The sequence below is a fragment of the Sceloporus undulatus genome, chromosome 6, assembly GCF_019175285.1.
Source record: "Sceloporus undulatus isolate JIND9_A2432 ecotype Alabama chromosome 6, SceUnd_v1.1, whole genome shotgun sequence".
Lineage (NCBI taxonomy): Eukaryota > Metazoa > Chordata > Lepidosauria > Squamata > Phrynosomatidae > Sceloporus > Sceloporus undulatus.
The window spans coordinates 44,052,833-44,074,067 of record NC_056527.1 but is presented as its reverse complement, the minus strand read 5'-3'; the positions used below and the strand labels follow the sequence as shown (position 1 = coordinate 44,074,067).

At 38.2% G+C, this 21,235-nt stretch overlaps 1 protein-coding gene across 3 annotated transcripts in view; it reads right to left on the bottom strand.

Annotated features, from left to right (window-relative positions):
* CHN2 (chimerin 2) overlaps positions 1-21,235 on the bottom strand; it is a 187,639-nt gene that overhangs the window by 84,306 nt on the left and 82,098 nt on the right. For all 3 annotated transcript variants that reach the window (XM_042471514.1, XM_042471516.1, XM_042471515.1), the window contains exons 4-6: positions 20,878-20,909; positions 18,700-18,813; positions 18,018-18,306 (exon numbers count right to left, since the gene is read on the bottom strand). In XM_042471514.1, coding sequence (XP_042327448.1) covers positions 18,018-18,306; positions 18,700-18,813; positions 20,878-20,909 — 435 coding nt within the window. The remainder of the gene's footprint in view (positions 1-18,017; positions 18,307-18,699; positions 18,814-20,877; positions 20,910-21,235) is intronic.

Genomic DNA, 21,235 nt, shown 5'->3' with positions numbered 1-21,235 from the left:
CAGATACTTCACTATCAGCTCCTATGGATTCAGGTAATGGGCTGTTCTGTGCTTGCAATTAATAACATGGAGTAGCAAAAACTGGAGCTGAAAGATGTACCATTCAAATTATGAACATTTTGGTTTTCACATACCTTCAGCTAATAAGATTTAGGAATACAATCCGGAAGAACTTTCAGAGCTTCAAGAGAAGATAAACCACTCTGATTAAAGGTTTAACAGCAAAAAGTTATCTGGTTCTTGCAGAAGGGTTACTGTTCAGCAGTTGAATAATAGTTTCCTTAAAAGGTAGCCCATGTCTTTAGACATAATGCTGGAAAGTCATGGCAATACTGCAGAAATTATGAAAAACTGCTTGTTGAAAGCACAGTTTCCCTCACCCCTCTCACCATTCTTCTTTTCACAGATCTTCCACTGGTTCAAATGCTCCTCATATGCTTTCATTAAAACTATTTAGTCCATTTTCTTAAAATACTTCCTCTTCAGTTAGTATGTTTTAGTAACCATGACTTTCACGAGGAGGATTTTTTTTTACAGGAAGCTGATTTTGCTTAACTTCTGCTCTCGCACAAAGGCAATACAAATTCCACATACAGTGGTACCCCGGGATACGAAAGCACCGCGTTACGAAATTTCCGGGATACGAAAAAATTCCATAGGAAAAAACTGTTCTGGGTTACGTTTTTTTTTCCGGCTTACGAAAAAATTTTTTGGTGCTTTTCGGCGCTTTTTCCCACGAAATCGCGGCTTCCAGCGCTAGCGCCTATGGCTTTTTCGGCTTACGAACGATTTCGGGTTACGAAGGGCGCCGCGGAACGAATTAATTTCGTAACCCGGGGTACCTCTGTACCTGGTATTGGTACAGTCAGCGTGTGTAGACAATATGACTTAACTCGGACTTAAATGGTTAGACTATCACATTTCTATAAACATTGGTTATAGGGCTCCCCAGTTACAAACAAACACTATGTTGATGGCTCATGGAATTCATCTGACTTGCTTGAAATCCAGTGGTTTGTATTTCCACAAGGGCATCACAATGCATCTGATGCGTGGATGATGTCTTCAGCAACATTTAGCACTAATCTTGCCTTAGGGGTGAAACAGACCTCCCCAATGGGGTGGCTTGAAGCAGCCTCTGAGAAAACTGGATTGGGGTCACAGCAACCACATGCTGCTCCTTTTTGAGCCAGCAAAAAGCCAGCTTATCCCACCTCACCATGGCTTTATGGAGCCCCTGTGGCATGTGGTGTGTAAACTGGCATGAAGCCGGCTTCCAGGCTACTTGGGAGCATGTGTCATGTATACACCACACCTCCAAGACATCTGGAAGCTGGCTTTTCATGCCCATTTGTACCGGCCCTGAGTTGACCTCTATGTACTGGCCCTGTGGGTCTCCAAATCTATATTGGTTTAACCCAACTGCATTAATGATTTTTGCCTTGGCTGATACTCCTGGAAAATGTCATAACAGGAATTCAGAAAGGTGCCTGTTTTTCAGTTTGCCTATTCTGCATCCCTCTGGGCAATACATCATTTTGCTGCTCTGGAATATCCTTGTCCTGCTGATTCTTCAACCATTGTTCAATGAAATGAAGTTAAACATATCAAGCCAGACGTATAATGAAGATCTTTTTTGTACAGTTGCGAGGAGAGCCATCATATTACAAGCCTTTATTTGCTTGAACATATCCACTTGTAGAAATCTCTCAGGATCTTCTTTGGAGATTTCCTGACTTATCTGTTGCCAGTTCTGTTTCACTGATCTTGAATTCTGTTCTGTCTTGCAGGGTAAGGGTGTTGTCTTAGGCAGAAGACACTGGAGAGGCAGAACAGCCGTAAAGTATTAAGAGCTATGCATACCATGAAGATTGCCTTGCATGCTTTCTGTCTTCTGGTGTGGTGGAAAAAGATGTCATCTTACCACACTTGAAGTGAAATTCATTGAATAGATGAGCTGATGTCAGTACATGGAGTGTGTGTGTGTGTGTTGGTGGGCAGATCTTTTTCCTCCCAGGCAGCAAAATGATTTGGGTAGACCTTGCTAAAGCGCGTTATGGACTGCCCAAAACGGGCGGTCTCGTGCCGCTGCCAGTTGCTCCGTGAGGGAGCCGCAGCAGCCAAACCGCATGGCTCCCTCACGGAGCAAAAAGAAGCCCCAAAATGGCGCTTCTTTCTGCGGCGTGGATATGACGCCGTGAGGCACCAATGGCGCACTCGCAGCATCATATGCGCTGCGTGACGTGTGGACGCAGCGTGTCCGCTACGTAAAGATAAGGATCAAAATGAGCAAGACTTAAGTCACACTGTTCTTTTAAACATCTTACCTATATAACTTTATATTACAGGGTGGCAAAGACATATATATTGCCTGTTTCATATAAACCACAAGTGCTTCTCAATGTTGTCTTGAAACATTTTCATTTTCATATGATTAAACCTAAGCAGCTAATCTTTTCTTATAGTCTATAATTTAAAAACTCTAACTAGCCATTGGTTTGGAAGTCTTCTTTTGCCAAACCAATTTCCTGAATTCCATCATGATGTCACCAGAATATCTCAAGCTTGGCTGCGTACGAAAAGGAAAATATAATAAACAGTAAAGATAAGCTGGAATGAAACAGGTCAAAATGTGGACTATAAAAGGGGAAGAAGTCAGAAACATCAACCAAATAATATACATGCAGCAGCAGGTTAATAAAAGCATAAGGAAAGAAAACAGAAGAGAAAAAGTATTCCAGAAGCATAAGACAGATATCAAACAGAATTATTTGACTCTTTGACAACTTCATGCTGTCTTCAGATTGTCTGATCTGATAGTAAGAACATTATATCATAAGTGAACAAAATAGATTATAATCTAACCACAGGTCATTTGACTGCCCTCTGTCAAAATCTTGCTGTTCTTAAAACAGAAGTACTGCTGTCTATCTACTTTACAGGGTAGCAGAACTGGAAAACAACAAATCTAGGAAGAGAACTGCAGCTTGTTATATGAATAGCTATGAGTAGGTAGTATAGTGGTTTGAGTGCTGGACTCTGGAGACCAGGGTTTGATTCCCAGCTCGACCATGAAACCACTGAGTGACCTTGAGCAAGTCATATGCTCTCAGCCTCAGGAGAAAGCAATGGCAAGTCTGCTCTGAACAGATTTTGCCAAGAAAACCCCATGATAGGTCACAGCAGAGTCACCATATGTCAGAAATGACTTGAGGGTACAGAACAACAAACAAGAGTTAAACATTAACTCACCAAAAAAAAAAAGGGGGGGGGGGAGATAGCAGAGGAGAATCAACTATATCACAGGAGCTGAATTTCTTTGCCTTTCGTCTTAGTTAAAATATACATGCACACAATACTGTTGGTGTGTACACAGAACTCTTTGGGTTGCATTTATTTACATATTACATCTAGGCAAACCATCATGCATTTTCTTTATTTAGGTAATTTTCATGTTTTTGAGTTTATTGGTCAAAAGCATCAGCTTCTTTACACTACTGATGTAACTGCTATTCAAGAGGATTTAGTAATAAATATCTCCCTATAAACAAGGGCAGGCAAAGTGCAGCTCTGGGCCCACACGTGGTCCTACAAGGCTGTTTTAAAAAGTGTGTTTCTTCTTTCAGTACCTTGACTATTTAAACTAACCATTTAGAATGTTTCAATCAGCAAGAAGAACTAAAGACTTGATACAACAGTTACTCAAATTAGAAGGGACCCCTTGGTTGACTTCATTGGAATTTGAACCAGGTTATACTGGTCTAGCTTTCAGTTGCGGTATTAATAAGATAACTGACTTCAACTATTGCTTTCTGAGTGAACAATTAGGGGAGAAAATCAGTGTGACATACCAATGTTACATAGAGTTAGCAGTAAATAGAAGTATATATTATGTATGAATGTTATAAGGGCCCTATTCAGTCAAAGAGTCGTATTGTATTGCAAATAATGTTCCTGAGCATGAAAAATTATGAAACAAAGATTGGAGGCTCTTATTATTATGTGAATTTGTATCCAAGGGTGGGATGCAAATCCTCTCAGAGAGGCTTGCCTACTTTTTCCACACTTCTTTTAAAAAAAAAAGTATTAGAACCTAAAGACCTGTCAGATTTTTGGACAGATCTCTCCTTACTTGCCAGCTCTAATTCCATAAAAGCATTTGTCATCTGCTTTCAGCTACTAAATTAGAATAAAGCTGAAAGAAATGAAGTGCAACTTTTTTTAAAAGCAGCAAAACAAAAAGATGAACATGGATTAGCCATGAGTACAGCTAATCCAAAATATTCATATGGGTTATTATAAAACTGGTTCAATATTTGTTCATTTGCATTTTCCAGTTCAAAATCATTATTATTAGCTTAACAATGGCTGGACTAATGACCTGTAAATAGCTCATGAAAAATACAGTTCCCTTTTTAAAATGAATCCATTCATGTACTATTCAGAACAAATGTATTCATATATTTATGATTGTTTTTATTGCCTTTTTCTAACAGGAAAAGAATTGGGAATTCTGTGTTTCTAAACATCAGAAAGAAACTCTTCTAGAACATGGTCACATAGCCCGAAAAACCCACAAAAAACTATGGATGCTGGCAATAAAAGCCTTCATCTTCACAATATAAATGTAAATTTGAATAAATACAATGTTGTAAGTCAGACTTACAAAACTAATTACTCAACAGTATTTGAGCCCTTGTTTAATACAGTGGACCCTTTTTATATGCTGGAGTTAGGTTCCAAGATCCCCCATGGATAACAAAATCTGTGGATGCTCAAGTCCCATTAAATATAATGACATAGCAAAATGGTGTCCCTTATAAAAAATGGAAAATCAAGGTTTGATATTTGAAATTTATACTTTTTTTGAACATTTTCAAACTGTGGATGCTTGAATCAGTGTATAAAAAAATCTGTGTATAAGAAGGGCCAACTGTAATTCCAAAATTCTTACTGAACACATATGCAAGACTCATCTAAATGACTGGAATGTACATAGAGTTAATTGTGTGCTGGACTTCTGACTTTTTATACATAGCTCTCTTCTGGACATAATGATCATACCTGTGGTATACCACCACCATTCAATTCAAACTCTTGAGGAATGCTGACATGACTAACGCTACAGTAATTATTAGCAGGAGTCATTAATGACTAAGCTGAATAGGAGAGTGAATTGCCATGATCAAAGATGCTTATATTTGATATTTCACATATAGATCAGTCCTATATTGATTAACAACTAATCAGTCCCCCTTCTGCGCTCTCGATATTTCTAATGTAGAGAGATCTTGTAGCATCTTTGAAACTAACAAAAAAAGTGCTACAAGATCTCTACAGACCAATGATTCTACAGATTAATGTTTATATAGTGGAGCTTCACTATCTGCGGACTTGCCAGCTGCGGATTTAAGTATCCCCTGACGGCAAGCCCCCTTTGTCCCCAAATGGCAGTGTGTGCATGCAGCCATGTCACCATTAGGGATAACCCTGTTAGTAGTGGCATGTCTCTAATGGAGGTGGGAACGCATCCATACGTGACTACTGGGGACAGCGGGGGCTGTCCCTAATGGTGGCGTGGCCGCATCGTCATTGGGAACAACAAGACTTGGAAGTCCTGCAGCTTTTGGTATCCGGGAGGTGGGTCCAGAACAGAACCCCTGCGGATACGCAAATCCCACTGTATTTGTTTCATTTTCTATCACTGATTGCTACATGTAAATAAGTACATTGATTTTCATTTATTTTTTCTGCAACAATTAAGAAGAATACCATACTCCAAGGATTAAAAATATTTAAAAGAACTGCAGTAAAACAAGTCCTGAATTACATGATAATATTGTTTTCTGTTTACCCTAAATTAGACTAGATCCAAATTTTTAGTGGTTTGATCTACTCTAAACGTCCTTGCTGTTTAAATAGCAACATTCTTTGTTTAATTCATTTTTAATTTAAACAGTGCAACAAAGAAGAGATCGAATTAGGGATGTGTATTCAATCAAATTAATATGAAATCAAAGCGAGATGCCTACTTTGCTTCCACCCAGAAGTTTTTTTTTAAAAAAAAACTAGCTCAATTGTTAACAGCTGGAGATTTCCAAATCAATTTTCATACATCTATATTGTGAAAACCACAAGCTCTGTGAATACAAGCAGGCATACATTATGATTTCAAAGTGGAGAGGAAGGCCATGAAGGAGAGCAGATGTTATTCTACTGTCACAATTCAAATCCTTCCCCTCTTGCAGTTCTTTCTTTGTTGCAGCTTTCCAGGCCAGCTGGGAAAATAATCACTTTCAACAGCAGAACAACATAAGATAGGCTAGGAAACCTGGGCTTGAGGAGCAGAATGGAGCTAGGGGGTGAGTGAGATGTATGGTTTTCTCCTCATGTGTTCTATTCAGTTGTCATAAATTAAAACAATAGCTATAAAGCTTTTCAGTACAGCTCATTAGGAAAGTCAAGATAGCCTTTAAAATTAACTAAAGATAGGCCTTGATGCAGATATTTCTCTGTATCACAGCAAGAAGAAATTATAAAACACTACAGGGATAAAGCACTCCAAACAGCTCAGTAATTCTTATAACTTGATTAGACAATAGGTCTGGGCCCTATTGGTAGGCAGAGTGAGGCAGATGTCTCCAGCAGCAGATTTGGTGGGACAGCAGTGATAGTTTGAGCCTAAGTACAGCCTAGCATGCTCAATGTAAAAGAAAAAAAAAAGAGACAAAAACAGCTCAAGAAAAGTGTGTCAACATAGTATGAGGGTCAAATAGTTTTTAAAAACATAAAGAAAGCATATCTGATAGTTATATGCATGTAGTCAATTGTCATAAAGTAAGTAGTTCAGCTTCTTTAAGATTAGCTAACAGAATAATTGCACTGAATATCTAAGTGATAGCCTACCTCGATGCAAGGTGGGTAGTGGCTAGACATAGAGCCTTCTCAGTGGCAGCACTCTCTTTTTTCTACTCCCTCTCTTGAGCGCTCACACAGTATGCATTCTGCTATCATTTGAATGGCAAATTAAAAATCTCTGACCAAAATTTCCAAATGTTGGACTTTGGCTCTTGATCTGCTTTTAACTTGTTGGCTTCCACAGCTTATGCTTTCTTTAATTTTACTGTTTGATTTTATTGTGAACAATTCCAAGAGTGATTGGCTGAAAAGCGATGATTTAGAAATACCATGAACAAATAAATAAAAATAATCTGATCACAAGGCATATTTTGAGTCCCATCTTTGTGGAAAAGGTAGGAGGCACATAAAGATGACAATGACCATTGCCTTTCCTCCCCATTTCAAATCACAGGTTGGTGTTATTTTAAGCTTCCATGTCAGTTAAGTTGTATCCCTGTCCTCATTTTTAATTCATTTCACAATTACCTTCCTATATCTATTCATGACATTTGCACTACTATTCCAATGTCCTCTTCAAAGGTGCTAATAGGGCATTTAGCGGGGGGGGGGGGGTCATGATGTCTGATGACTGTCAGAAGAATGTTTTGTCAACATTTTTGATTTTTGTTGTGTGCTTTCAAGTTATGTCCAACTTACGGCTACCCTAAGGTGAACCTATTGTGGGGTTTTCTAGGCAAGATTTGTTCAGAGGAGGTTTGCCATTGACTTCCCCTGAGGCTGAGGGAGTGTGACTTGCCCAAACCTACATGCTACATATGGATAAAGTCTGACATTCATTCATCACTTCTTGTTACATGTCTGGATTCATGAGCAGGGAGCACTCTGAGAAGTTACAACATTGCAGTTCCTGTCCTGTAAACTGGGAAGAACAATGGCTTTTCTCACCGTGTTGTTGGTAGGGTGAATGGTAGGAAGAAGTTGCACGTCATAAATAAAATTTGCACAAAGTATTAAACAGGCTAATTTAGTCCCTGTGTGAAGATGTATGTGATATTCTTGCTAAAAACACATTCACTTTTTAAATAGATATTCACTTAATAACAAGCTATATTACCTGCTTCTAAGCAGATGGGAAAGTGTAATACACATGTCTTAATGTTTGCCCTCTAAAGCAATGTGAATCAATGAGAAACTGAGTATAAAAATACAAGCATCATGACTCACTGATTGGAAAATACCTCCTGATTCAATATTGGCTATCTCTCCTTGGCAGAACTAGAGGAGAAAAGTGTAGATTCAGCTGTAAAGCCTCCATAATTATCACCCTATCTGGACAGGAAATGAAACTTGAGATTTGAGAAAGGACTTGGTAGAGAGCTAGAAGCTGTGTGTGTATAAATTGAAGCAAGGGGAAAGAAGAAAAAAGACTGGCTGCAGCAATGGAGAATCCAGCATCTGAAGGAAAAGCCTGGCAATAGACATCTTGGCAGATGGGACTGGAAGGCTGGCAGTCACTTTCAGAAGCACATATTGCTGCTGAGAGAAAGGGAGGCAACAAAAGCAAAACCAGAGAGGCAGGATGCAGTGGGTGGCAATGGTAAGGTTGATCGTTTACAAGGCACGGCTTTTATATTCGTTTACTGACTATGAATGAATCATAGAATTATAGAATCATAGAATCGTAGAGTTGGAAGAGACCACAAGGGCCATCCAGTCCAACCCCCTGCCATGCAGGAAATCTAAATCATAGCATACCCGACAGATGGCCATCCAGCCTCTGTTTAAAGACCTCTAAAGAAAAAGACTCCACCACACTCCAAGGGAGTGTGTTCCACTGTCGAACAGCCCTTACTGTCAGGAAGTTCCTCCTAATGTTGAGGTGGAATGAGCTAGGTTAGTAACTGTAAGGATCTCCTGTACTTGTCTTTAAGGATGAGTTTCAGTGTAACATTTAGCATCTTCAGGCTGACTAACAGAATGATTACTGATGTACACCAGGAACTGGGTCATCAATCCAGACTGCTGATAGAAGGACTCCACATACTGCAGCTTTTCAGAAACCAGCCTCAGCTCAAAGGATCAACTTAATCTATATCACAAATTAAAGTTTTGCTCCCAAGAATCAACCAGACACACCATCCCTGGCCATCAGCTATGCTGGAGAGCTAAAGTTTCCCAATATTTGCCCTACAGTAAGGCGTGTATACACAAAGCTTCAATAAAGTTGGTCACTTTTATCCAAATAATTTTGTAGCTAATAAAGGCTTGAATCCTGTTGGTTAGCCAAGAACAGATAAGATCCATTGAATCAATTATTGAATGTAAGTCAACACACTGGTAAGTCCCACTGAGTCACTGAATCTACTGTACTTGGAACTAGACATAATGCAGGCCAAAATATGCCAATGGGAAAAGGAACCACTTATATTAATTCCCAGTGTCTCTAATTTTACCTTGCAGATAATGCTGGATTACACCTTGCCAAATATATTCATACTTAATCTTCCTATTTCACATTATACAACATAAATGTATACATTCACATGGAACATTCATTTGTAACTTTATTAGAGACTAAATAGGATATGACAAGCATCAACTGTATATGCCAGCTCCTCAAAGAATTCAAGTGAATCATGAAGTCTTGCAATAAAGTACATGACTGTAATTTATTTTACCATAGATGCTAAGATAAAAGCACACAGTGCTGTTTTATCTTCTTTTAACTAGTGGAAGGCAGAAATTCATTAAAACTCTTAAGTAAAGCTGCCACCTAGTGCTTAAAACATGTAGCATCATCAATAAGCTATTTGTACATTTATGGTCTATATGCCTTTGTACTTATGGCAACCCCATGAACTTCATGATACATTAAGCTTAATTGATTCCATCAGGTAATATCTTCTAAAACAGATTGAAATCCTGATTTAAGCCTCCATTGTTTTCTAATTCATTACTTTCATTTTTTTTAAAAAAATCCCCACTGCTTTTAATTATATTGTTTTTCTATAATCTGCAGTTCAAATACTGTAGGTTCAAATTATTTTTCACATTTTATTTCAGGGACAAAAAGGCATCCATTTACTTTCTGGAAAAAGGTAATGTGGGGGATTGGACAGAACATGGGGTCCCTAGCTCAAACCATGTGATATTCCTTCACCACCATTTAGCGAGACCATGCATCTCACAACGAAAGTTACTAAAAGTTATAGTTATGCTGAAAAAGAAATTAAATTAGCTCCAACTGTAGTACAACATAGTTATGCCTTAGTTATCTGGGCATGAAAATAATTACAAGTTGCTTGTTATTTATAAGCAGTTATGTCAAAACTCTGATGCACACATAATTTCAAGTCCTTTGCTTGTGTAAACTAATTTATACTCAGCTACTTTAAAAAAAGTTACAATAATTTATCCACATAGAAGAAATAGCTTCACATCTGAAATGGATAGTAAACCACTGAGAGAAGGCTATAGATAAAAGTGCATTGTATTGTCATATTCCATGTCTCAGTGAACTCTGAGAAAATCAAATATGGATTTGTACCTACAGAGCTGCATTTTATACTTCAGTGATGACACAAAGAAAAAAAATCTGAGCGGAAAATGGATCGATTACTGCCATCATCTTTGCTATGATGAGAAATGATTTATTAAGTTTTGCTTAGATGTTCCGTGGGCAATTTGAACAGCTCCAGTTTAAATTACATTGTAATACATGCACAAGCAATGCAATTTATACAAGCACATCCAAAGTTTGCAGAATAATTCTTAACAATTCTGGAAAATATATTATGATCAATTTTTGAATGTGCCCCAGAATGCAAGACAGTAGAACAGCACTTAAAATGAATAAATATAATTCAGTTAAATGTTACTCCAGATCTAAGAAAGGCAACCTATATTGGAAAGATGCACTGTTTAGTTTTGTTTTTTACTGTTAGGATTATTATCACACTTTGGCTTTGGGGTAACACTTTACTGTTACTTTTGTTTGGTGTGATACATGCAATTTCAGTTTAAAAACTATAACAGCCTGACCTTTTGCAGGAGAGAAATTGGGGTTTTCAGCAGCATGTACAACTTATCCTTAAGGCCTAATGAAGACGTAGTGCTAATTCATCAGGGGCCCCTGAAATGCACGAGTTCTGGTATGATGATGCATAAGGCCATTTTTTCAACAACAGAAAGGATATTATTTATCTTACTAGAACATGCAGTATCCCTTCCCAAGTACCAGTGATGAACTAATTTAGCCCCCAAACAAATTCTCTAAATGTGGTAGTGTTTGGTGTTATTATACCAATAACATCCTATTTTACTGTTCCATTGTAGAATAAAAACTTGTAGAAAAACACACAAACCAGAGCTTAGTAAATTTTTCATTTGCAATGTCTGGGTTTTCCAGATTATACAAGTACATTCATGAAGTATAGGCATGTATGTAAGCTAATTATTTCATCAGCCCCTCGTTGCTCATTAAAATGCAAAACTGGGGCGGGGATTAGAAGGGGAGATGCAGTAGATTAACATTTATGCATTTCTACTTTCTGTTATTCCCTTGTCAATTAAAAAACACACCCAAGAATATTTATTAACAACTACTAAATTGCTCTGGAAAGTACATCACCATGGCTAGCCAATCAGTACCATGCTCATCTCCTTTTAGCTTCACACTTTGAGAACCACCCCTTCCCACTCTATGGCAGAGAAAAAAAAGTATGCTTACAGTAAGTTTAGTGAAAAATTTAAGGTTGGCCTCAGTGGTTTATAGAGTGCAGTCTACCCTGGGAGCAATTGGTAAAGTGGTACACTTAGATATGTCACTGCCTGAATGACCCCTCCACTCACCAGCCTTGGCAACCAGAACATGTATGTGGGATGCACAAACACACACACAATGCCCTCACTGTGTCAGCAACTCTACTTAAGGAGCACTTGGGTGGCGTGGCAACCTCATTCTCTTTTCTCCCTCCTTAAATTCTCAAAGTACCCATCATGTAACCCTTTTGTTTAATTTCCCACACTCTGTTTTGGAAAGAAAGCTGGAATCTGAAAGTAGCTTAGTGTAATGGTGGTATCTTTAGAATACCATGACGTCACTATTCAAAGGCTAGCAAGGTATGATTTCATTATTATTATCATTATCATTATCTTTATTATTAAAATAGTAATTGGCAGCAAGCTTTTTCTTATTTTGTTTATTAAAGTGAAGCCATGAGGTACTTGGAAGGAAGTTCAAGTGAAATTAAGGAGGTATATGAGTGTGGTGTTGGACTAGGGCTCTGAAAGGCCAGGGCTTGAATTCCCAGGCAGATTCTATGTCTTATTGGAACTGAAATGGGCAACTAGAGCAATTGAGGAACTGGAGCAATTGAGAAAGGAGGGCAACTAAAATGGTGGTTTGGAAACTATGCCCTAGGAGGAATGACTTAGAGAGCTGGGGATATTTAGCCTGGAGAAGAGAAGGTTAAAAGGTGAGATGATAGCTCTGTTTAAATATTTGAAGGGATGTCATATTGAGGAGGGAGCCCCTTACTTCTGAGGAAAATTAACTGCTAAGTAAAGACTACCAAAATTAAATATGCATGACAATTTGGAATAAACATTCATGGCATTCCATAGGGAATACTATTCATTTTATTCAGTGCTTCTTGCTCCCAGGAAAGTGTGCATACAACCTAATGCTGTAAGCCTAACCATATATATCTGTAAATGAACTGCACCATGCACTGTAACTCCCAGCATCACATAGCCACTATGGTTTTTTTTTTTTTTTTTTTTTTTGGGTTGGGGCTGGCTGGGGAATTCTAGGTGATGAAGTCGTTTTGCATCCAGATGTATGGGACTTTTTTGAGTAAACATTATTAGCCTGTAAGTCCTATACATTGTTCCAAACCAGATGGTGAAACAAGTATAAAAGTTGCCTTCACAACTTTGCATTTTTGTTAACAACTGGCCCAATGTTTCCCCCTTCTTACAGTAGCTTGGTACATGTGTGTATGTTTTATTTGAACTTTCCATAGTGGAAAAGGTAGAGAAGCTAATTGTTAGTAATGGAGAGAAAGGAATCAACCAGCATAGTAGGAGTAGCCTGCCATGTAGTGAATGAATAGCCTCTGATGTTCAATATTCACGTTTCCAAAATATGAATGAGATTAGAGAGACCTGTAGCTCTTCAAGGGTTACTGGCTGACAGGTGGACTCTCCCTCTTCATCCCTCAGGATGTTAAAAAAATGATTGCTAACCATCCTGGCATCAAATATACTAGGTATACCATTGGATGGCCTTGTATTCAAAGATAAAGATATGACCACTAGTTTCCAAGCAATTGTTGAATAATCTGCAGACCTATCCAAAAGCCCACTGGGCTCCCTCATGTTCCCTTCTGCTGAAATCTCCTTACTACAGCTTAATTCTTCCTGGATCCTTTTTCTATCAGCTATCAGTTGTTCCTGATCAGTTTTGACTTAAGGGAGTAAACAGAACACTGGACGGCAAATATGGGTATTGATGTTAGAAGAAGATAGAACAGGGGGTAAATCAGAATTTGGAAATGTTACTTTTTGGACTTCCATGTGATCATGCAGCCTGATGCTGGGGAAAAGATGCTTGAATCAGTCCATCCCATCACACAGTCTTGAAGTTTGCCTATCTTGGTTCTTAAGATCTAGCAGATGTAGATTAATTAGGTAAATGCCTCACTACATCAGCCTCCTCAGCCTTGGATCTAGGAGTATCAGCCTTGAAGGAGCTGTAGTGCACCCTTCCTGAAGAGGACCTTCCTGGACCTGGAGGTATGTGAGAACTACTGCTCTATCACTAATATCATATATTTGGGCAAGATATTTGAATGTGTGGTGGCTGGACAGCTTCAGTTGTTCCAGAAACAGATTGTTTGGATCCATTTTGATGTCGTTTCTGGCCAAGATACAGTACAAAGATAATCTTGGTTGCTTTGACCGACAACCTATTCTGAGGAAAACCAGGGGGAGTGCACTACCTTTTTGATTCTTCTGTGTCTCTGAGCAGCTTTTGTGACCATTAACCATGCTATCTTACTGGACCAGCTCTGATGGATGGGGATAGTTATTCCAGAGGTTCTCTCCTGTCTGCAATGTTGGTTCCAGAGAGTGTGACTGGGGGGCTCCTGTTCAGTCCCATGGCCACTGTGGTGTGAAGTGCCACATTGTCTGCCTTTCAGTTCAATATCTGATAGATGTCATTAGGAGTTTTGGAGTTGAGTGCCATCAGTATACTCATGACACCCAGCTCGACGTCTCCTTGTCATCAGAGTCATCTGGAGCTGTGGAAATTCTAGAGAGTGGATGATGATAAGTAAACTGAGGCTGGTTCTTGATAAAATGGAAGCTCAATGGATTAGTGGTTCCTGAGCACAGGAATTGAGTATGTTACCTTCCCTGGATGGGGTTACACTGTTCCTGAAAGAGCAGGCATATAGTCTTGGAATACTCCTAGATCCAACCTTGTCAATGGTGGCCCAGATAGACTCAGTGGTTTAGAGTGCTTGGGCCAGCTTCAACTGATCCATCAGCTATGAGCTTTCCTGGACAGGGATAATTTAGCCACAGTAGTCCATGCACTGGTAACCTTCCTAGTAGACCACTGCAATGCATTCTCAATGGGGCTCCCTGTAAGACAACTCGAAAACTGCAGCTAATGCATTAGATGGCTTACTGAAATCCCATCCAGATATCCTATAACATCTGTTCTGAAGGATTTGCTTTAACTGTCAATACATTTCTGTTCTAAATTCAAGCTGCTGGGAGTAATATTTAAAGCTCTAAATGGCTTGGTACCTTGATACTTGAAGGAGCATGTCTCTGTCTATCTCTATGCCTGCTCTTTCAGGCATAGTTAAACACATTTTCCCCCCATAATGAAGTAGCAGGTGGGTTGGTCACTGAAAGCTATATGGGTCAATGAACCAAGGGGTTCATTGCTCAATTAAAAACTTGCTCAATGAATGACTTGGTCAACTTCTTTCTGATCCTGCCACCTCCCTTAAGCCCTGACTACATATTTTCTGGTTTGTATTTGAATGGTTATAAAGAAGATATATATTTCAAATATTTCATTTGAAAGATGTTCTCAATATGTCAAATTTTGCATGTCACTCAGTCAATGCTAGCCTGTGATGTATGTAGAATAGATCTAGCACTGTTTTTGAACCCATGTCATATGTATATTTAATTGGGATTAAGTATCTTCAATAGACCATACTACTAAAAAAGTATGCCTAGAGCTGCAGCCATGGCCCTTTAATGACTTAAATTAATGCTAGCATTACTCATGTACTACAGCCTCTGAGCTATTAAAAATTAGCTAGAAGGGTACAACAACAACTGAATGCTGGTATATTTCTTCCTGTCTGAGGTATAACAGTGGATAAATATTATTTCTGCCTTTTACATGAAAAATATCTTTTAAAAATCAATTAATTTGGCACATGTGTTACATAGTTCTTATTGGACCTGGCATAGTTCAAATTAATTACAACTTGTAAGAAAGTATATTATGAGAGTAGACAGACATCTCAGGCAGTTCAAGGTTGAGCATTCCCTTCCTATTGACTGCCTTCCACTGACCTACCCAAAGGGAGTAAGTTTCTGGAATGATTGAACCATCTAATAATTTCTGTTGTCAACTTTTTGTGCAAGAAAAAATGGCTATTTTCCATAAAAGATTTTTTAAAAACCTATGAGAGAAATTAATGTTCTTTGCCATGGTTTCACAGCTTCCATTATCAGTATAACATGAATTTTGAAAAAATGTTTCACCTATCATATCTGTGCTGAAGCTTGAACAGAAAGCTTAATCACTGAAGTACATTTTTGTTTTTTTAGGAAATTCTGTGTATGTTGGAGTGGTCATTAGAACAAGTCACATTTTATTGATAAATTTTATTTTATTTATTCCAATGTGCTCTAAAATTGAGTCACCATCCTCCAGACAGAAGTGTGCAAAATGTAAACAATTTCACTAAATGCACTGTAGGTGACACAATTTAAGGCTCACTGATTGCAATTGTAGGCTTAAAAGTCAATTTAGAAAAAGGTGAGGTAGTGGAGGAGCAGGGGATGAATTCAAGCTCTCTTTCTCCTGACCTACCTGAACAGATGAGTACATATTTTCAGTTATGCTGAAATAAAATCCCAATCAGTAATTCATCAATTTTTGTAGAGTTCTCTTCTTTGGAATGTGTGCTTTTAAAACTAACATTAGTTTGTAATGAATAAAGTTCAAATTCTATTATATGTTTAGAGGTCTGAGATATCAGTTCATGTAAATATTAAGTAAAGCTTCCTCAGCTGCTTTGCTCTGCTTATCTTTTCCTTGTTTCCTTGTGCTAATTAGTAACCAAAGTCAGATCAGAGAAAGCCAGTGTTGAAGACAGAATAGTTTTTCAAAAATGTTCCCATGGGATACAAACAGTATCATAAATAAAACATTAAACCATATCTTCAGAAGGAAGGTACAGCTTTTCAAAGGCGGGTCAAAAATACTTTTATTGCAATGCAAACATGTTTATCTGAAAATGCCAGCCACAGATGCTGGCGAAACGTCAGGAATAAACTCATCTAGAACATGGCTACATAGTCCCAAAAACCCACAGAAAACTAGGGATGCCGGCCATGAAAGCTTTTGACTTCACAAACATGTTTTGTATATTACATATTAAGTAACCCTCAAAAGTGCTTGTATCAAAAAGAAGGGCATTTTCCATCCAATTTTTCAAGTTGTCAGTCCAGCAAAGGTTCATATAATCTCCTATGACAATATTTATTTATTTAAAGTTTTGTATGTTTTTTTTTTTTTTGTTTTTTGTTTTTGGTCTTATATTTCAGTTGATTTTAGTTGCATTCTCCTTTGGATTTCATTATGCTAGCCACATCTTCCTTACTCAGCTTGTGCAAATACTACAGCAACTGTAGAAAAGGAAAGGCAGAAGGAAAGAAAAGCCAGACCTCCAAATTCAGACCCATTCGCCAAAGAAAGAATAGGAAAAGGGAGATTTGCATGTTGTATTAGAAGCTAACAAACTTGAGATCTGGTGGTGGGGGAAGAGGAATCAACACACATTTTAGAAACAGGGAATCAAGACATCGGCTATATTGTGTCTGGGGATAAAATCTTAAACTTAGTGGAGAGATGGGCGTTAGCCCAGTAAAAATACATGTCTCAGACTCAATCTTCAGTATTTCCATATAGGTCTGGGGAACCAACTTGTCAAAAACTCTGGAAAACTGCTGCTAATTAATGTAAAGCAATATTGAGCTAGATAAACTAATGGCCTGACCAACAGCAGCATAAGCTTGGTTTAAGTAACCTTGGTTCTCAGCTTGGTTTAAGTACAATGGAGCCTTGCTTTACGCGTAGGCTCCAGTCTGCCCCCCCGCGTAAGGCAAACCCCACGTAAGCTCGAGCCACATTCAATATAATGGGGCTTGTGCTCATGGTGGCGTTGCGCACACACGTGGCATTCATTTAATGGCAATACAGCTTTTGCATAAACAGGAAGCTGCGTATGGTGTGCCCGCGTATGGAGTGGGTGCACTGTATCCTTGTGTACGCATGTGTATCACTAGCACCCTTTTGCAAGGGGGATGCCCCATTCATTTCATCTCTAGAATCCTATATGGACACAGTTCCTTTATATGTGTAGATAAGGGGCCGAAACAGACGGCCTTAAAGGGGCAGCTTGATGTCACCCCTTTGATCGCTGGATTGGGGCCGCAGCAAACACACACATCTTTCTGGCCCAAAAAGAAGCAGGAAAATGCTGTTCCTTTTTGCACCGGAAAAAACCCACCCTTTCTGCTGCTGCCGTGGCTTTTCAGCACTTCTGTGGCATGTGGCGTCTAAAGTTTATGTGCAGTGAACCATTAGAAAGCCAAGGTATCACAACTATCTCAGATACCCTGAAAAAAGTTTTGGTTTTTGGAGTATTTTGGAATTCTGGATAACAGACACTCAGGCTATACCATAAAGTCCATTATCCCTGGCACTCATTATGGGTTGAACTTTCCATTAATATGGAAAATAATAAAAACAGTATTTTAAATCTTTGGATTTGTAATGACCCCACCCCCACCCCACCCCAATATATAGATTGATTTCTTAATCTCCTTACCTTTTCAACTGATGCATTTTCTTCACATGTTGTTACACTAGCTTTTCTTGATTCAGTTTTTGATCTACTCAGTCTTCGGGATACTTTTTCTCTAAGCAAAGTGGCATATCCAATATGTTCATAGATAGGATTTGTTGTCATTTTGGAAATATATTCAGATGCTTTGGTTTCTATATACAGCGTTATTAAGCCATCTGTAACCAAATCATGGATGGATTCGAACCTCTTCTCCCCTACAAAGTGCTTCCCATCATAAAAAAGCCTGTAGTTTAAGGTCTGATTACCAAATCTGCATTAAAACACAAGAACATTGTTGCCTTAGTGTTTGAACAATTAAAATATGATTTTTCATATTGTGCACTATATATAAAGGCCACCTCCTTACCAATTATGAAAGCATGGGAGGACAGAAAGTATAATAATATAATAGAGCTTATATTCAGTCAAGGAACCCTAGTGCTTAGGCCACATGAAATTTTCAACACCATAAGGAAGCTTATGTTCTTCATTTACACAATGTGCTACACATATATAAGGAAATGTTTCAGACACACTGAGAGTTTATGCTCAGTAACAAATATGTTAATAAAATATAAACAGTTCCAGGTATTCCAGGGTTGCTATAACTAGTGCACCACAAAAACACTTAGAACAATTTGCCAACAAAAGTAACAGAGCTCACCTAAGAGCTAGAGTATAGCATCCAGGTTGTCGTTGGCTTTCTCTGAGAATATATGCTCCTTCTACACCACCAAGTAATTCATCTGCCTGCTCACGAGAAATGATCCCATGAAACCTGGTAAAAAAGAAACACAACTATTTAGACAATAATTCTGTGTGTGGGAAAAGGCCAGAGGAATTCAAAGCAAAGAAAAAGAAAAGAAGATGGAGTCTATGAGCAAAACACAAGTAAGCCCAGCCATTAATGGGACCTTTCTCCCCTGAGGGTCAATAACAGGGCCAGGAGGGTACTGATGGAGGCAGGGGAAGAGACCTAAACTCCTTCTGGTCTATTGTATTATGATACATTTAAGCTTCCAAATGAAACATTTAGTAGCACAAACACTAGAAAGCTCAAAACATGAGAAAATGAAATTGGCTAAAGAGGAAGCAGTATGCAAAAAAGCTCTACTTCAAAAGCTGAGTATAGCATCAGGTGTGATACCATACTGCTTGAGTGCTGCAGTCAATAAATCTCTTTTGGCACTGGGCATATACAGTAACTGGGCATCGCAAAAGAAGGAAATTTGCTAAGCTATTCTGCGTACTAGAGCCAGTAGAATTCTACATGCAGTGCAGAACTATTATGTATCAGTGCTTTTGCTAAAGTACAATAAGGGACAAATAAAGAAAATTCAGGATTTGTCTCTATACTTCAGTTGTAAAAAGAATGAATTTGAATTTAGACAAAGGTTTGTACCAAGGCGAAGGCCCACTTGGCTTATGGGATAACTCTTCTCTCTCTGCTAAACTCTTTCCTCCAAATACACCTTTGACATTTTGGGGTGGGGGCTTTGATGTCAGGGATGATGGGATATCAGGGAAAGATTGACAATGCCTCCTGACCCAGAATCATTTGCTCCCATAATATGACATGGATACTGTGCTTACTCACTGGCAAGCAGGGGTCTCAACTCTAATTATTTTAAAACATCAGGTGTTCTTGTTACTACTGTTTTAATGATTTTAATTGTATTTTATTATAGTTTTTGTTGTATTGTGAATGTGGTTTAAGGCGAGAGGGGATATTGGGATTATTTTTTGTGTTATATGGTTTGTTATTGATGTAAGCCACCTTGGTCTTATTGAAGAGGTGGGAGAGAAATTATTATTATTATTATTATTATTATTATTATTATTATTATTAAAACACAAAATTACTAATGTTTAAATTCTAAGGGTGTAGCTACACTACATAATTAAAGCAGTTTGACACCACTTTAAGTGCCATGACTATCCTACAGAATCCTGGAATTTGTAATTTGGTGAGGTATGCAGCTTGGTCTACCAGAGTATTCTGATGCTTCACTGAACTACAAATCTCAGGATTCTGGAGGATAGAGTCATGGCAGTTAAAGCAGTGTCAAACTGCTTTATTTTTACAGTGTAGCTATAACCTATGTACTGTTATAAGAAATTAGTTTGAAGTGAAGAGGGTTAAGTTTTGTTTTTAATTGTGATCAACCTCTCAGTCTACTCCTTCAATACAAAAGAAATCAAGCACTTCAGAGAGCCTTTACCAGAATAATATAAGGAAGTAAGGCCTTATCACTCTATTGAAACCAATAATTCAACAGTGATCTTTCAACAAAGGCAAAACATTACATGCAGAGTAATTTTCCTATTAGGTTGTAGACACATTTAACTAAAGGAACACATTTAAGAGCTTTCCAAAACTAAGCTTCATTTTGCCTGAAAATAGCAAATGACTAGTAAAAATAATAATAAGCAATATCTTTCTTTTGCTATTATTCATACAAAGCAGCATGTTTCAAATGCTGACTATTGTTTGGTAGTGATGGGGGATGAGAATAAAGGTTAAATTTAGAACTGCTGTTATAAAATCAGCCCTAAACTGTTTCTCAAAAAATAAATTAATTCTTTGACTGCTAAGTGTAAAATACTATACAAAGGTGTATGCTGTGCTACCATCTGGGAAAGCAATGCATTCATATGCAAGCTGTGAATTCAGGTATTTAATGAAAAATGCTGAGCATATGGAAAGTAAAGGAGCGACTGTCTTGGGAGACTGTGACTACTTCATTAATAAATCTGTATGTAGAATGTTAAGTTGCACAACAGCACATAACAAATGACTGCTTATACAATAATTTTGTACAGTACATGGTTCAATACGTACTCTCTGCCATAGTATTTTGGTCTGTTCTCCACCTAAATAAAAAACAACAAAAACAGATGAACATGGACAACATACTTGAGGGATAAATGAGGAGCAGTAACAATGCAGTTTAAGCTGTTGAAGTAGTAATAACATTAATATTTGATGAATATCAAATAGATATATACAGTGCCTATGTGCTCACAAAATACATGGAGCAACTGTTCCAGGAAGAGCCAGTGTGGTGCTTTGAGCATTGCACTACAGCACTGGACACCAGAGTCTAAATCCCTGCTCAGCCATGCAAACCCAGTGGATGACATTGGGCAAACAACACTCTCAGCCACAGAAGATGGCAGAGGGAATCCCACTCCAAACA